The 18,028-nt window shown below is 50.1% G+C and overlaps 1 protein-coding gene across 2 annotated transcripts; it reads right to left on the bottom strand.

Moving 5' to 3' along the window:
• Positions 1-9,827: 9,827 nt before the first annotated feature.
• Ppif (peptidylprolyl isomerase F) lies at positions 9,828-16,532 on the bottom strand. Of its 2 annotated transcripts, none has more exons than XM_034497035.2 (6): positions 16,234-16,532; positions 15,131-15,161; positions 14,590-14,678; positions 12,641-12,737; positions 11,938-12,013; positions 9,828-10,784 (listed from the first exon to the last, which is right to left on the bottom strand). In XM_034497035.2, exons 1-6 carry the CDS (start codon positions 16,423-16,425, stop codon positions 10,649-10,651), a joined length of 621 nt encoding a protein of 206 aa, XP_034352926.1. In that variant the 5' UTR covers positions 16,426-16,532; the 3' UTR covers positions 9,828-10,648. The 2 variants fall into 2 exon arrangements, with proteins under 2 accessions (XP_034352926.1, XP_076787381.1); XM_076931266.1 differs by lacking the exon at positions 16,234-16,532 and adding an exon at positions 15,702-15,826.
• Positions 16,533-18,028: the final 1,496 nt, after the last annotated feature.

The raw sequence follows: 18,028 nt of genomic DNA, 5'->3' as shown, positions 1-18,028 counted from the left end.
GAGGCTCGTGAGTTTGTTTACAAGGAACATGGGGGAAGCTGGACCTTTTCGCAGATGTGGGACAAAGCAGGGGTGGTAAGAACTTGGGTGGCATTTAGTTCCAAAGCTGGACATATTGTCTCTGTCCTGTTTCCACCAATGACCTGCCTCCTTCCCCTTTGCCCTCATCATGTGGACACTCCTTCCAGAGTGAGGGTTCTCGCCAAGTGGGGCCCCAACTGGGTGAGATTGTCAGCAGATTAAGTCACACGTTAGCTCAGATGGGACTCACTCCTGGGTAACCATATATAGGAGTAACTCAGCCACAGACTGCAGCCCTGGGCTCCGGTGTGGCTGCACATGCTTGAATATGAGCCAGGATTAGGGTCCGAGACCCTGGCTTTCACGTGCAAACAAACGGAAGGCTCCAGAGGAGAGGGAATGGGGAGTTTTTCTGAGCAAAGGAAGGACTGGATAGGGCTGCCACCGGTTGGCATCTGGAGGGGTAAAGGAACACCATGAGAGGCAACTTGTCTGTGAAGCCTCTTGGCCAAGGACCAGTACTCCCCTCAGTCTTGCTGCTCACCAGTCATCTCCAGAGGCAGCAATGCTAATACATTGGTCTGAATGTGTCCTTGCGTTCGTAAAGAGCCCCTGGGTGCACTGTGCACCTTGCACATCACTTGGTTTGAGGAGTCCCCTTATGGCCCTGGTGGCAGGGGTAGGGGGGTGTTGACGGACCTACTGTTGGTACTGTCAGTGAGGGGCTAGAGAGGAGGGGCCTCTAGCTGTACTACAAGGGCATCCAGTCCCTGGCTGGAGCCAACCCACCATGTAAGACTACTGCTGCCTGCTGGGCAGGGGATGGGGAGGAAATGGGAAATCCCAGTTCTGAGTTTTAATATCCAGATTGCTAAATTTAAACAGGTCAAAAGTGCATGTGTATAGGCAAGCTCCTGCCTCCAAATGGTGGTCTCCAGATGGGCCTGAGAAAACCAGAGGGGTCGAGGGGACAGGACCAGCAAAGAGACGACTAACTCCAGAAGCAAGGCCCTTATCTGATTTGAGTTGTAGGGTGAACCCTAGAAGCCACCAAGCCCTCTTCTTCCGAGTAACATAAAGAGAATTCCCACTTATCATTGGGTGTGTAAATATCAAGCAGGCTGGGGTCTGCTTGGATACAGTCAGTGTCGGTTTAGCCAGGCAGGTGAATGGAGGGGACCCCACAGAGCAGAGTGAGCAAAGGACAGAATGACTTGTGTGTGTAGCTCCACAGCTGGTCACCTGCCAACTGCTGGGACCTCAGCTAATAGCTGCCGGGATGCCAAGCAGGCCATACATAATGCCTGCCTGAGCATCCTGTCCTCTGCAGGGCTGCTCTCTTTTAGGTCAGCGCTGTCTCCCCCCAACAGCCACCTCTCTGAGGTGCCACTCCCTCAGCATACTAGTCAGATAAAGGAGACCAGTGAACATGAGTCCCAGCAGCTGCTTGTCAGTAAGGCAGGCCCAGCGTAGATGACCCCTTGATCCCTCTGTCTGCAGCTAATCAGCAACACTTAGCTCAAGGCTATATGAGGGAGTGGGAAGAGGAGTGAGCCTTGAACCCGGGACCCTTGTGCTATCTGCTTTCTAGGAGTTCAGCCTGAAGCTTCCAGGTTGGCTTTCAGTTATCTGGCTCAGCCTCCCCCCTACATATCCCCATAAAGTAAGTGTGTTTATGTGTGTGTGTGTGTGTGTGTGTGTGTGTGTGTATGTGTGTGTGTGTGTGTGTGTGTGTGTGTGTGTGTATGTGTGAGTGTATGTGTATATATCCAAGTGTGTGCACTTTGGTGCTTTGTGACCCATGAAAAGAAAACAAACTCAAAGCAAACACAGGCTTCATTTCGACACTTCCCGAATCTGTGGAAACCAATAATTTCCCTGGACAGGAAGGATTTCCGTTTGGACTTAATGGTCATGTCCAGAGGCAATAGCCACTAAGGGGCCTAGGAGAGAGCAGCGGCCACTAAAGAAGGCTTTTGGAGGGATATGAGAAGCCAGCCCGGCTCTAGGAACAAGCTAAGGTGCCCAGAAAGGACAATCTTTCCTGATGTCACCAGCTGGGCTTGTGGCAGAAGCAGGATTTGATCCTTAGGTTGTCCCCTCCCTCCCAGCAGCAGCTCTCTGGGCTTTCTAGTCTCACAAGGCCTTTTGACAGTCCTGGGGGGTGGGGGGGGGGGAGCTGAAGCAGAGGGAACTATGCCAGTGGGGCAGGCGGAGAAACTGAGGCTGGAGGGTTCTGATGCCTACAGCTGTGCCAGGGTCTCAAATTATTATCAGCTTATTGAGTTAGATCCACTGTAAGATGGGCAGCCAGGCCCCACTGGTGTCCAGGTGTCCTGACTCCCATTCTCTATGACCTGACAGTACCAGGGGTGGGCATCGAGCTACAGGCTAGCCAGGGTGCCTGAGCCTGTGCCCTGGCAGGTAGAGGAGAAGCTGAAGCGGAGAAGGGTGATGGCTGAGGGTGGGCTTGCCTCTCAGGGAGTTAGGCCTGCTGGCTGTTCCCTCACAGTTCTGGCCACAGCTAGGAACAGCCTGTCCTGGGCTCAGAGCCCCTTAACACTTCCTCCCTCATCTATCCTGATGCTGGAGTCCCAGGGGAGGTGTTAGAGGTCTTGGTTCCCCCCCTCCCCTGCCCCCCATTCCTCCTCCACCCTGCCCTCACTCCCACCCCTCCCCCACTTGTATGCACAAGCACACAAAACTCACACGGCAGACCAGCTAGCTAGCTGCCTGCAGCGGTCTGGGAGCCCTTGGGAGGTTGGGGGTTGGGATGGTGTGCTTTCTTGGTGGCAGGGCTCCACTGAGGATGGGCAGTAACCCCCAGGATGCCCAGGAAAGCTTTACCCTTTCTCTCTTAACCAGTGCTTTCTCACAGGAGTGAGGAAGCTTCAGAGCATAAGGGAAATGAACTTCCTGTGGACCCACAGACCTTAAGTCCCTCATCAGCAGTGGGAGATCTGAGATAGGGACAAGAGCCAGGTCGGGGCCCTGAGCCCAGAACGGCCAGAAGTCTCCTCCACAGTTAAGGAGTCCTGTTTGCTGTGATGTCACTGGAGTCACTTCTACTGGATACTGGAGTGTCCTGGCCCAAATGAAATAACGCCTGGCTTCGGTCTTAGGGGGAAGAAGCTCTGAAGAGAGACTGGTAAAAAGATGGCAGTGACTCGGAGCCAGTCCGATAACAGGTTGTTGTGCTGTCCTCTCCACCTCTGTTCCCACTCCTGGGTCAGAGGTGAACTCCAAGGCAAGCCGGGTCAAATGGGTCCAAGGTGGCAGAGGGGCAGGTAGGGGCTATGCCGGATACCAGGCGATTATCCAATTCATACACACCATCTCTTTTGGTTCTTGAAGTAACTTGGTGGGGGGAGGAGTAAGAGTAAGTAGTAACCTAGAGGAAGATAAAGTTCAAAGAGGTCAAGGGACTTGAAAAGCCCCTTTCTACAAGACCTCAGAGTTGTTCCAGGAAACCAGAGCCCAGGTCTTCTTCCCAGGCAGCCCTGAATTGGCCTTTCCCAGACCCCCTGCACCCTGTTCTGACCCCATGATCCTTCACTTGCCCTGTCCACTGGCAGGCCATCTTCCTGCCTTACTCAGGGAAGAACGAACCTTGGACTTGTCGGCTTTCCTTGGCCCACAGTCTGTTCCTCTCCCTTTGTCAGGCACACACCCTGTTAATTCCATTCTCTGCCTGTTTCCCTGTTGGGTTTTTAGCAAAGAATCCTTGCCCAGCATGTCATAGAGACTTCAAACTGTGTTCCTTGCTTTCTGACCACACACATGCCAGCCCAGAATTTCCCTTGCTTTGGGGGTTGAGAGGTGTGTGTGTGTGTGTGTGTGTGTGTGTGTGTGTGTGTGTGTGTGTGTTTGTGTTTGCCCTTTTGTACTAACTAGCTGGTCTTTTGCTGTCCTCTGGTGGCTGAATCTGAGAGCTGCCATTTCCTGCTGGCAGGCAAATTTAATCTGTAGAAGACAGAAGGGGATTTCCTCCTCTTGCTTATGGTGATGTGTGCATGTGGATGCAAGTGCTAACAGGTTGTACCTGCCCTGCCCTTTTGTAACATCATTATCTTCCTCATCACCTGCCCTCAGCACACAGATCTCTCTCACTTGTCTAGCCGATAGTAGTGTTCTTTTGATGGGTACTCAGAAGGATCAGCAGAAGGCCCTGGGGAGAGAACCTTCAGCATTCTCTTGTTCCCTCAGATATTGCTTTCCTTGTCCAAACAATTGAGCTGTTTTCATCTCCCGCTGGGTCCCAACTTGTACCAGGAATGGTATCAGGAAAACCCCACAGAAACTGGATCCCAGAGCTCGGTTGTACCTTTGGACTTGAAGAACTAGCTGGAGTACCTGCCAGTGGGAAATGGCATGCTAGCAATCCACGGCAGGCAGTGACATCACAATTAATCATGGTATCCTAGGATGACACCTAGTTGGTAGGAATGTACCTTGAGAGGCCAGCTGTCTATGGTACTTGACCATTATGACAGTAAGGATGACCAAAAGGACTGAGTGATAGGTGAGCTCTTTTGAGGATGCTTGATTGATTACCAAAAGAAAAAGAAACAAGGACGCCCTTCAGTTCTCAGCACAAGTTACAGACTGAGGACTCTCAGTCTTCTGTGATGGGAGAAGACGCTTGCACACACTGGGCTGACTTCAGTAAACATGAGACAAACCCTTAATTGTGTAGGTGGCTGAGCCCTCATTGTCTTTCGAATTTAGTCTTGTCAAGATTTTCCTGTGAAAGAACATAAAGAATGGGATCTTAAAATTTGGAATGAGGACATGTATGTACATGGATCTGAACAAAACCAACTCTTCATCTCTGGTCCCTCCATCACCCACCTGTGTCTGAGGAGAATTGATTGATTGCTTTGTGTAAAAGCCATAACTAGGGCTGGAGAGATGGCTGAGCAGTTAGGGATCCATGCTGCCCTTACAGAGGGAGGACCCAGGTTCATTTCCTAGCACATATATCAGGCAACTTATAACTGTTTGTAACTCTAGTTCCTGGGAATCTGACGCCCTCTTCTAGCCTTTGCAGGCACTTTCATACATGTAGTGTACGTACATACACTCAGCCCCACCAGCACATAAATCTTTTTTTAAAATACCATGATAAGCTTATGTGGGTCAGACACTTTGAAAAAGGACACTAAGAGACTCCCCCTCCCCCGACCCCAGAGCCCATAAGTAGGCCAAATGTTAGTATCTTCCAGAAGGACAGAAGGATCCCAGAGGAAGCATCTTGCATACTAAAAGAATTAGAAGATCCTGCTAAGACATATTTCTAGTAGGAAACAGTTCACATTCCATACAATTCACACATCAAATGGTTGTTAATATGGTCATGGTCATATGTAACCATGCCCAGAGCCAAATGTTTTCAACATTGTGTAAGGAAAGCTCCTCACAGGGACTGGGGTGATGTCTCAGTAGGTAAGAGTGTTTGTTGTATTTGCAGAGAACCTGAACTCAGTTCCCAACACCCACATCTAGTGGCTCAAAACTGCACGCAACTCTAACTCCCGGGGGTCTGACACACCTCTTTTGGCTTCTGAAGATACTCACATACCCATATGCTGCTGTTGTAAGAAGTTTTGCCCAGGGAATAACTAAATGCCTCTCCTTTCTTCTCCTTCTGTAATCCCCATGACAAACCAGAGTTTGATTCCACTGAAGACCTCCTGGTGGAACCAACCCATTTATACAGGAAAGAAATTATGGGCAGGAGTCTGGGTGACCCAAAGCAGCCACACTGGAAGGTCTGTGTGAACACTGATGGTTTTCCTGTGGCTTCACAGATGGAGGCTCCCTTCTAGTCCTCCACAACCTATACCTTAGTCCTTTCCTGAGACCCAAAGCCACATACAGTTAGGATAGAGCTGCACACAACCAGTTAGGGAAAGCAGCTGGATAGTGAGGAAAAGGGCCCCATGACTTTCCCTGTCCCCTCCTTCTATAATGGAATGCCAACACTCAACAAATCCAGCTATGATAATCTTTTCTAAGCAGGTACAGCTGAACACTTGTGAAGATGGACATTTAGGCTCTCCTTAACTTTTAATCAGAATTAGTAACCGTGCTTAAACACCCACACAACTTTTTATATGGGTCCATATTTTCATTTCTCTTGGGTAAATGGTGACTCTAACCATCTGAGGAACTGTGTCCACATCCTTACAAACATTTGGTACTACCTGACTTTTTATATTACGCATCCCAGTGGGTGTGAAGTAGCCCACTGTAGTTTTGATCTGCATTTCTCTGATGACTAACGATTTGCAATGTCTTCTCATGTGCTTACTGGCCACTTGTATCTCGTTTAAAAATGAGCACACAAATGTCATGCAGCACATCTCTGGAGGTCAAAAGACAACTGGCTGGAGCCAGTCCCTCCATCACATAGGTCCTAAGGACCAAAGTCAAGTCATCAGGCTTGGTGGCAAGGCTTTACCTATAGAACTCCGTCACTGGCCCTCACCTCACCATTTTTATCTCAAAATGATGCCATATTCCAATAGAAACATCTCTGGCTCTTATAATCCTTCTGTCTCATCTTCCATGTGTTCCCTGAGCCTAGAGGGGAGACAGTGAAATACAGACACAGCATTGAAGGTCCAGCGTCCCAATGTCAAGGTCATCTATTCTCTGTACTTGGACCAGCCGTGAGTCTGAATTAACTGACATCCTTTATAACTGCATAAAGAGGCTTCCCTGATGAGGGCTGAGGCTTGCACTTGCCTATAGGTATAAGGATAAGTATTTAGAAGGCAACTTAATACTATGTTTCTTCTGTCCTGTCAAAATCCTGTAACTTTGGGGTCTTAATCTAATAGTGTGTGTATATAATTACAATGTTAGATTAATTGAATTATATATTCAAGAACAAAGTGCCTTTTATTGTGTCCTTCAGCATGCACCCACAATCCAGCTATTTGAGAAGGCGAAACAAATCAATCTCTTCAGTGCGGGAGTTTAAAACCAGCTCAGGCAGCAGAGTGAGATCCAGTCTCAAGAAAGCAGCTCAGGATCTATCTTCTCTCCCAGGATCCTGTGAGGCCCAGGCTTTAGGCTTAATTACACCTATGAAACATCTGCAGAAATTTCATGAAGCAAGATCCTGCAGAACTCAGATGCGATAGAGCAGTGGTTCTCAACCTTCCTGATGCCACGGCCCTTTAATACAGTTCCTCAGGTTGTGGTGACCCCCCTCCACACACAAAATTATTCATAAGTGTAATTTTGCTACTTTAGTGAATCTGGGTGTAAGTATCTGATATGCAGGAAAGCTGCTATATAATACCATGAGAAAGAGTAGTCGGACCCCACAGGTTGAGAAATGCTGCTAAGAGTCTCACACACATTATGCTAGAGATGCCAGGTCCAAAAAAAAGTGGCTCCTACCTCATTTCCACACACAGTCCTAGAACAGGCGAAGGTCATCGTGTGGTACCAGAACTCAGTGGCCGCCTAGAAGGATGTATAGGGAGGTTCTGAAATGCTGGTGAGGTTTTGTCTTCACTGATGCTCATTAATCAATGGATGTGGTTTTCAAAATTTTATTGATGGTGAAGTTAAAATGTGTGAATTTTAGTATACGCAAGTTTTTACCTCAGTGAAGTCATTCTGAAAAGCTACCGAGCATCTCAGAAAATTGATACTCTGATTTTTGAAAACATAAGGTATCATCACATCTTATGGCATCTAGGAAGCACATGTGGGCTCACCACTTGATGTACACACTAGGTGCTGAAGGCTACTGATGTAAGTATGTATTGGGTACTGAGGGCTACTGCTGCACACACATTAGGTGCTGAGGGCTTACCGGCAAGCAACAAGCCAGGATTTCCTGTGTTACTTAAAAAGGTGCTGCACATGAAAACCCAAAGCCTGGCTTTGAAAATTGCTGAGAGGATGACCTTGCCTTTTCCTTTGCCTTTAGGGAGTGGTTTCTAGAAAATTCTTGCATGCTTGCTGTACCCCTAGATTCCACTGGATGGAGACAGAACATACACATCCTCAGGGTTTCCTCCCTCAAGCCCCCCACCCCTAACTTTGAGACCCCACAGTAATTGACAGTAGGCAGGTCACAGCTCAAGGAGGATGGCATTCCCTTCGACTTGTTATGGGTGCCTGACAACGCATCTTTGACCTGTAACAGAAAAAAAGAAATACACAAATTTTAAAGTGAATAAATATATAAATTTACAAATAAATAGATGTTCTTAAAGTACTTTAAAAGTACATTGCTTAAAGGGGCTGGAGACAGGCCTATAAACCCAGCTATTCAAGGGATGAGGCAAAAAGAGTTACAAGTTCAAAGTTGGCCTGGGTTACAGAGTAACTTCAAGGCCACTGTGGATAATGTAGACCTAGCCTACAACAGAAAGGTGACAGGGTTGGGGTCACAGGTAGAGTACTGTGTGACCTGAAGATTTTAGTAATGAGCCTAAGCAGACTGTGTGTGCTTCCTGTACTGCCAAGAACTCAAGTGCTCTGCCCTTTGCCGACTGCCTGACACCTTCTCTAGACTAATCACGATCCAGCCTGTAGCCTCAGTTACTCACCTGTAAGCCACTGTGCTGCGTGAGCGACCGTCAGTTATTAGTCAGCTGAGATCTGCTTCTCAAATGAAGTCTCTCGGCAGCCCTGCTGTAGAAAGAACTGCAGTCTTGTGGACACAGGCACAGGGTGACTGTGCAGGGTCCGAACCATGACAGCCAGGTGTTCTGAGGATGCCTGCTGCTCCCAAATGGCTTTAACTACTACTCCAACCAAGCTCTCAATCCAAGTAGCTGAGCTCTGACTTCATGGAAACTCTAAGACTCCGAAGACTCAGCCTAACCACTATGACATCAGAGTGACCAGGCCCACGGTAACGTAACCCCACATCACCTGACTCAGGAATTCTATACAGAATGAATGTATTACTCACCCCAGCCAGAGCCCAGATCTCTTCTCCAGGAGCTACCGAGTTGCTACTTGCTATGTCCCTACCCACCGGAGGAAACTCTTAGTCATCTTTGCCCCAATCCTGCCTTCCCTGAGAATTCAGCAATGAAGAATTCCACATTTCAGTGGCCCATCATGGAGAGGGAAACCCACCTCTAACCTTTGGTGATCTCAGCTCCTTGCTTAGGCAAGCTCCCTTTCCTACGGATCTCTGACACATGGGAAATGTCACCTTCTTGTCAGTCATTACCCAGAGCTTGCTATGATGACACATTAGGCCCAAGACCATGCACCTCACATGGATCACACCCAATTCCAGACCTGGGTGTCATACACACATTATGTACCTGAGAGAAACTGAAGCTCGATCATTAAGCAAAGCTGGGACTTCGCCTAGAGGTAGTGCTCATGGTGGGGGCTGTGGAGACTATGATCGTGTCTGGACCATCCCTACAGCACAGATGACAACAAGGATGTTCTCACTGGCTTCTGAGCTAGTACCTGGGATTATTACACAGAATGTTCTACACGGATTTCCTTAGCATAAGGCTGAGGGTGTGGCTTGTGTGCACAAAAGCACATATCATAAACAACAAAACAGACAAAAAAGAGTTCAAAGCATAGAACCTGATACATAGTAACTCAGATTGGCCTCAGCTGGATACAATGTTACATGCCTGTAATCCTAACAGCATTCAGGAAGATCAAGAGAGTTGAGGCTAGCCAAGGCTACACAGCAAGTTCTAGGCCAGTCTAGACCACACAGCAAGACCTTGTCTTAAGACAAACATAAAAACAAACAAGTCCCAAATGTGTAAGTTTCATTCTAAAACTAGAGACAGCCATTTTATAGAAAATAGGATTTATTTATCACATGAGATGAACACAAAGGACTGTTCCAGAAATCTTTTACATATGTATCATTGATAAGATTTATTCAACATACAGAAAAAGCAAAGCCTGCCAGAAAACACTTCCCTCTTGAGGACAGCATGAATTCAGGCAGTTTCTGTAAGTTTTCAACACAGGAATTCACATTGAGCAGACAGGCCTGGCTCTCAGGTCTGTTCCCAGGTCCTGCTGCTTCTGTTTCTCAGGCTCCCTTCAAAAAGCACAGCAGCCAACCAGCAGGATTCACAGTGACCAGGAGGAGAGGCATTGATGTTGGAACTTTCACAAGAGCCCTGAGTTATGTTTCAGAAGCCAGGCTGGGAGGTTTGGCGTGTGTGGGGGGGTGTCTGTGGCTTGTGCCAACTCAGGTAACACATAGGACAGTGCAGTTAGTGTCACAGCTTTGTTTCTATGAGATCTTGTTAAATTATTGTAACAAGGAGGAGAACATTAAAGAGCAACTGCTATCTCCACTGGTCAAGGAAAGTCTGGAGCCTTCCCTGACTAACTGGTCAGCATTGCCAATGTCCAAGGCACACATAAATGGCAATCACGGGGACATTTGCTGAGGGTACATGGCCCGATGGCCATACTGATGCCCAGAAATGGGATCTGAGGAAAAATGGACAGTCAGGAGCAGCCTGGTCCTGTGGAGAACCATGTGCCTGAGTGGCCTTCCTCATACTCAGTAGAAGTGGGTACAAACAGTTCTTTGGAGTACCTGCGTGAATCCAGACATGGATGTCTGCTGCTGCCCTAGCACCTTGGCTGTGAGTTAGCTCAACTGGCCACAGTCTGTGATGACAATCTTCTTAGATGTCTTCCCACTTTTCGAGCCGAAAGATTCTATTTTCTTCACAACATCCATGCCCTCTTTGACATGGCCGAACACGACATGCTTGCCATCCAGCCTGTGAGGAGAGTTGAGCCAAGTGAGAAAGCACCCAGTACCCTGACCACTTGGCACAGAGTTATTTGCCAAAGGTACCAGTTCTCAAAGGAACACCCCTACTCCCAAAGCTTAATCACGATTTGTGAGCTCTCTAGCTGCACCTTAGTGGATTTGAGGCTCCCAGGACAAGTTCTGTCACCCTGGGCTTTGCCCCGGCAGCTTGATCTGATTCTTGGTGACGTTACCTATGAGAAGTGGGTTCTTCTCATTCTGTCCAGGAAAATCATGGGCATTGGAGCACTCAAAAAAGCAAGACATTTGTGCAACAGACTACGGCAAACTGAGAACCCTGGAGGTGTTGAGCAGCTCATGATTTGTGAGTTCCCAGAACAGAACAGGAACTTAGCTCAGCTCCAGCAAAGCCAAGAATGATGACAGCCTGGAGCAGAACCGCAAGGCCCATTAACACTTCCATGTTAGCAGCAAAGAAGATGGGGCGGCAACAACACACTCAGCCCTGACAGCCCTGTGTGGCTTGTCATCCTATCATTTAGATTTCCTTAAAAGTTGTAGACACAGGTTTTCTCAACTTCTCAGTCAGCAGATGCCTCTGACCTTCAGGGACCTGAGGTCTGGAACACTCAGGACTCTATGCAGAGAAAGGTGCCTCTTAGTGGAAGCTTTACCAGGAAAAGCCATTCCTAGACAGCACAGGCCTGTGGGAAAGGAGGTTGAGGGATCTGGGAGGCATGTGCGGCCATACTACTGGTGTGTGAGGAAATTATGCCTCAATACCCCTAACTCCATAAGCACATTCTGTAGTGGAGGCAAGCCAAGGAAACATCAGGGTAAGCCAGGCAAAGCGGCTTCTACTCAGACCACCATGGGGTCACATACTGTAGCAGTTCTCAAATGTGGGGTAAAAGAACCCTTCAGTGTGTGCGCAGGCATGACACAAATCAAATTCTAGCCAACAGCACCACTGGGATGCATAGGTGGGACATAGTCACAGAAAACCACAACCTGTGCCTCGATTCCTTCCCTGTCTCTCAGACAGACACAGTGAGAAGCAAGCCGCTGGCCCAGAGCAGATGGTCCAGCTGCACATTGCCCTCCCAACTGCAGACCTCCTCTAGCTTCTTCTCAGAGGCCATGCAGTGTGATGTACTCACCAGTCTGTCTTTATCGTGCAGATAAAGAACTGAGAGCCATTGGTGTTGGGGCCTGCGTTTGCCATGGACAGGACACCTGTGAGACAAGCAGAGGTGAGCTGTGTCACCAGAAGGCGCCTCACCTGAGATGCTGCTAGGGAGAGCAGGTAGCTCACACTCCATCAAGGACGTGTGAAGCTGCAGATCCTGGGACCAGAGAACCAGTGCTGACACAGTCCCCGGAGCTTGTGTGCCTTAACTGCCAGCTAGCTCTCAGTGGGGGATACAAGGGTGGAAAGAGTTCAGGGGTCTCAGTGGGAGAGCTGACTGGCACCCCAGCTATAGCTTCTAAACTCTCCCACACTCTGCCTTGGGTCTGCTTAAAGACTCCCCAACCAAGTTCCCATAGGGAAATCTGTCTGGTTTTTGTTTGTTGAAACAAGTCTCACTATGTAGCCCAAGATAGCCTTGACCTTTGGATTCTCCCGTCTTAGCCTCCCAAGTGCTGGAATTACAGTAGGAAGTCTGTTTTTTACAGAGTTATGGACGAGAAAGTTTTAGAGAAACCCAGTCAGCTAGACATGCTGAGTTGCCTGGATACTAACGGAAGGAGTATGACAATGCTGGGTAACTGTGGACCACAGCTTCTCTGGCAGCCGGGCACGGCAGCACCCAGATGGGATGGAACAGCCAAGAACACTGGAGAGGGCTCAGTCCCACATACCTGGTCCCTCGTGCTTCAGTGTGAAGTTCTCATCAGGAAAGCGGCTTCCGTAGATGGACTTCCCTCCTGTGCCATTGTGGTTGGTGAAGTCACCAGCCTGCACACAGAATAAATAAATACCTTGTAAGAAGTTACCACACTGGCAGAGGGGCAGTGGGTCCCCTAGGAAGGCAACCCTCAACGCTCTCAAGGCCCACCCTCAGGCAAAAGGGCCAACAACCATCCAGTGACTAAGATAAACTGGGCAAAACTAAACCCAAACGTCTGCATCTGGAACCATGCCGTAACAAGTCTGGTTTCTGAAGAATACGCTTCTTGTCTGAGCTAGTTTTTCTTTTTTCAGTTAATCTCAAGTGCCTGAGCTGTTCAGATTCTCAACCCAAGAAGGCAACCCCTAAGAGGGCAACAAGCAGGTGACCAGGGGTCCTGTTCTCAGAGTTAGCCAGCAGAGGACCAGTCCCCAGGCTGAACCCCCTTCTTTGCTCCAGCACCACCCTCCCTAAGCACAAAGGCTTTATAGACACATGGCCCCGCGGGCTGGGAACTTGTCCCAGAGCCTGCTCAGTGTTGGAGGATGTCTCTGTGCACCGTGTACTCAACTGCTGATTTCTGTACCCACACTCTGGTTGCAGTCTGGATTCTGGTATTGTCACTATAATGAAACATGTGATTCAGTATTTTGTATAACACTGTACTTCATCACCTTCTGATGAACTATAAAATACCTGAACAGCCTGTAGCAGAAGAAGAAAAGGCGGGATTTGGTGCCCAGAGAGAAGGAGACGGTCTCAGAGGGGACAAGGGGAGTTGCCATTGGGACACAAATGAAGGAGGTGGCAGCGGGGGACCAAGATGGCAGGTGACAAGCCACATGGCTGGGAAGTAGTTTAAGGCCAGCGTTGTCCCGTTAGAATAGCTCAGTATCTGCCCAGCTATACTGCCTGAAGCTTTTGATATATATAAAGGTCTCTGTGTCATTAATCAGAGTAAGGGCAGGCTTAGGAAAGCCCTACATTTTACACCCCAGGCAGCCTAGGAGGGACCTGCATGCAGTTCTTGCCCAGAAGAGTTTAGGAACACTTCTATGCACAGTAGCTGGCCATGGCCATACTGTGCTTTCTCTGAGACAGGACCCTTAAATGGGAAGTGTGAACTTCCTTGTCCAGCTAAAGCATCCACTGATACCAATAAGGTGTCCCCAGTCATCTCGCCTGTGCCTCCAGAGGCCACCACGCCAAGCCATAAAGAGCTCTCCCAATTTGCAAGCCCCTTCCCGAATCCAGTTACCTACCTCAGCACCCCACCTCACCTACCAACTCCAGGTGGAGCTGGGCGCCTGGAAGGTCACAGGGCTTGACTGAGTTCAGCCACAGCCACAGGCCTGCCTGCCTCTCCTTCACTTTGTCACACCCAGTGTGTAATCAAGCACTGTAGAGTGACAGTAGGCACAGCCCCAACCCACTGCTGCTTGGCTACAGTGGAGAGAACAGGCAGAAAGGACTTCAGAGAGGCCACGACATCTATGCCTGCCTCTAGCTCGCCTGGTCTCCACACATCAACCTCCGACCTTGAGTCTGCCTGTGAGGTTTTTGTTGCCAACACCTAGCCGGAAACCTGATGTAGCAATACTTACAGGTTTGTAAATCTGGAAGAACATGTGACCAAAGAATGTGTTCATTTAACCAAGAAAAGTCTCTTCACTGGGGAAGGCACCTCCAAGTCCCAGCATGTGTAATGATGACTTGACCATCTTCTCCCCGCCCCCTCTCTTCTCCCATGCCCAGTGCTCAAGGGCACATGGACTACCAAGATTACAGGCAGTCTAATTCCATGGCCCTTTAGAGCCTCAAGGTCCACCCCCACCAGCAGCCCTGTGCTGTGTCCCCTCTGTGCACCAGGCCCAGCTTGCCTAGCAGCACCCAATCCATTCCCAGCAGTGTTCCTGTTACCTGGCACATGAAGGCTGGGATCACCCTGTGGAAGGTGGAGCCTTTGTAGCCAAAGCCCTTCTCACCAGTGCACAGGGCTCTGAAGTTCTCTGAAGAAAGCGAGAAAGGCAGGTTAAGGGCAGGCCACCCTTCCCTGCCAATCCCCCAGGTGAGCTATGTGTGGAAAGGCCCTGCCCCTCTTCCGGATCACATACTTTCCTGCCTTGAGCCCGTAGCAAACACTGTGACTAGAATCCAGGCTCTAATCTGTGTTAGCCAGGAGAACAGGTAAGGAGCCCAAAGACTTTACCTAACCCTGCCCTGTACTGTCATGCAGAAGTGGGAGGAAGCTATCTCTGAGAGCTTACATGGGCCATCCCCTGGTTCTGACACGAGCTCAGACTGGCTAGCAGAGCTGACAACAAGGTCCAGAGAGGGACAAAAGGCTGCCTCAGGGTACCCATCAGCTGTGCTTAAGACTCCCGCATTGTCATAGTCTAAGTCCTAACTCCACCCCAAGCCCACCAGCCTTGCCTGGCTCACTTTCTACCTCGGGCCTTACCTGCAGTCTTTGGCACGACGTCTGCCTTTAACTACCGGGAAGGAAAAAGAACAGAAAAGGATGGTCAGTCCAGAAGCAGGAATGAGCCCCCTCACTGTTCACACCCAGAGGCCAGAGCACCATGACAAAGAAGCACAGGGCCATTCCTTTCCATGGCCACCAACCCTCCTAGGAACAGCCAAAGCAGCTATCATTTCTGGCAGCTGCTTCCTGAACCCAACCAAGGCATGGCCTTAGTTTCTTATCAGAAGAAACTTGGCCCACTTCCGGGGACAGAATTGTCAGCTGGAGGCCCTCAGCATGAGTCCCCGAACCAAGAGTATCATATCAGAACCAGCTGAGTTCTTCAGTGCAGGGGGAAACTGAGGCTCAAAGACGGGAAGGAGGGGACAGCTGAGGGATGTTTACAGTCTCATCCAAGCCTGCCTCTTGCCTCTCAGCTTTTCTTAAGAATCCCTCTTCACCAAATGGGGTTGGGGAGGTGCTCCTCATTTTCCAAAAGAGGAAACTGAGGCATAATAATAAATACCAGCTCCCCCCCCCCCCAGTAGATCAGTCAATCAACACTTACTGGTCCCTCTGTTCAAAGCAGAACAGCCTAAAGGCTCCTAGGGCTTCCTCTTGATACCTTGGTGACTGTTTCCCACTTTTCTTTTTAAGGGTCGAACAGGAGCTAGTGCTGAGCGTCGACCTCAAAGAGTGGAGAGGCTTGGGCTCCCAGTCCAGAACCTCATTTGCATTTTCGTGCCTCCTCTTAGGTAACCAGGCCTTGGGGGGCGGATCCGGAGTGCTCTCAGGCCGCCACGTGAGCAGAGGGCAACACCTGGATCTCAGACACCTACCCAACTCAGACGCAGAGGGTCTAGGAAGCCCATCGTCAGTCCTGGCCGGTCAGTCACTCAGTGCGATCTGACCTTGACCTTTTCCTCCACACCAGCCTTCCCTCTCTACTCCACATCCCTCAAGGTTTTGAAGAGCCCTAGAACGGACCAAGCTGATGCTGCTTCTTTTGAGAGGGGGAAACTGAGGCCCAAGGTCACCTGGTGTGCCAGGCACAGTACAGAGCCCTGGAAGTCCAGGTTTTCCCTATGCCCAAGCCTCACCTCCAGCACCACGCGGCCGAGCGGCTGTCCATCGGCGCCCACGTCCAAGTACACGAGCGGGTTCCGGGAGGAAGAGTTCGCGCCGCGGGCTCCGCCATCGCTGCAGGTACGGGTCGCGGAGAGGAGCAATGGCGCGGAGCGCGGGCCGGAGAGCAGACCGAGCAGGCGGGGGCCGCAACGCAACGCTAGCATCGCTGTCGCGGGTCGGGCGAGGGCGCGCGGAAGAACTGAGCAGACACAGCCAAGGTCGTACGACCCAGGAAGCGATACCTAGGCCGCGCGCCGCTGCATTTATTGGTTGGCTGGCTTCGAGACCACGCCCCTACACGCCCCCGCCACGCCCCTCAGAACCTGTTCGCTAGCGTCCCCTGCTGGTTGCAGCTGGCAGCGCAACCACTTCGTTCGTTGTGCCCCAACCCTGTCCCCAGACACTGAAGGGAAAGTCCTTTGAAAGCGCCTCTAGATCAAGAGAGACATGCTTGCCGACCCTAAGAGTCAGAAAGACGTGGCAGGGGGTCGGGGAGGGGGGTAGGTGTGGAGAATCTGAGGTGGATCCGAAAGGAAGAGATAACAAAGAACGGAGAAGCGGAGATACATTCCAAGACATCTAAGGTGACCTCAGGCCTCCGGCTCCAGGGTTGAGTCTGTCTCCTTTTGCTTCTAGAGACCAGCCCCTCCGCCAGAAGGACTGAAAATAGTTTGCCCAATCAATGGTGCATCTGCCAGGCCTCAATCCCAGGGTGACCTCTCCTCTCCAGCCCACACTGACAGCCCTTGTTTGTCCCCACTACCTCCAGCCAGGCCAGTGCTGGGCTAGATTTACACCCACTAGAACTCACCTGGAATATATCTCCTTGCCAACTGCACCGCCCCTGCAGGTAACTTCTTAAGCAACCATTCTTTAAAGGACGCCAGGAAGTTGGCAGTGTGTGATACAAAAGGAAAGGAGCCCGCAGCAGAGCCACAGCCAGGAATTTAAGCCCTTGTTTATTGGGTAGAGCAGCAGCCTGGGAAGAAAATGAATGTCAGCAAGTGGGGGCATGTGAGCTAACACAGTTAGGAAATTGAGGCTCAGAAAGAGAAAAAAAGCTCTGACTAGGGCTAGAAAACCCTGGTTTCCTACTGCTGGCTTGGCCAGTCCTTCTGCCACCAAGGAAGTGATGAGAAATTCTCCTGCTTTCTCCTCATACCTGTTCTGAGGATAAACGAGAGAGAAGCATTTGTTAACTGTTACACGCTGTTCTGTGGACAACAGCGTTTGGCTGTGTGCTCAGGGTCTGGATTCAGAGCATAGAGGTTCGGAATCTCCACTGCAAGTTCTGAGAGAAAAGGAGAGGGACTTAGGAGCAGGGGAGCCTGGCCTGCCCCGTCCAAGAATCAGTTTGTGGAGAGGTGTGGAGAAGCCAGGCTGGTCCAAATAATCTATGAAATCAGGGCATGCTCCCTGACTCACACACGGCAGCCTGATCCCTCTTGTGAGGGTTCACAGCCTTCCCCTTGGTGCTACTGGCCCTGATGGGTTGTTTACCAGGCCCTAGTCTAGGGGTCTAGGGTGGACCTCCCCCAAACCCACAGAGGGCCCCCTCTTTTCTTGTCAGTGTGTATATCAAAGGGAACTGCTGGCATGGAGAACTCGCTTGCTCTTTGCTCTGCCTGAGCCGTTGGCACATTTTCTACATCTACGAAACAGTGGTTGCACACAGACAGGAAAGGAGTGGAGAGGAACCACCAAACATGCTGCACGAGAAAGCATCCAAAAGCCCCAGGCTTCCTGTAGCCCGTTGACTCCCATAGG

The sequence above is a fragment of the Arvicanthis niloticus genome, chromosome 3, assembly GCF_011762505.2.
Source record: "Arvicanthis niloticus isolate mArvNil1 chromosome 3, mArvNil1.pat.X, whole genome shotgun sequence".
NCBI lineage: Eukaryota > Metazoa > Chordata > Mammalia > Rodentia > Muridae > Arvicanthis > Arvicanthis niloticus.
This window is presented reverse-complemented; position numbering and strand designations above follow the sequence as displayed.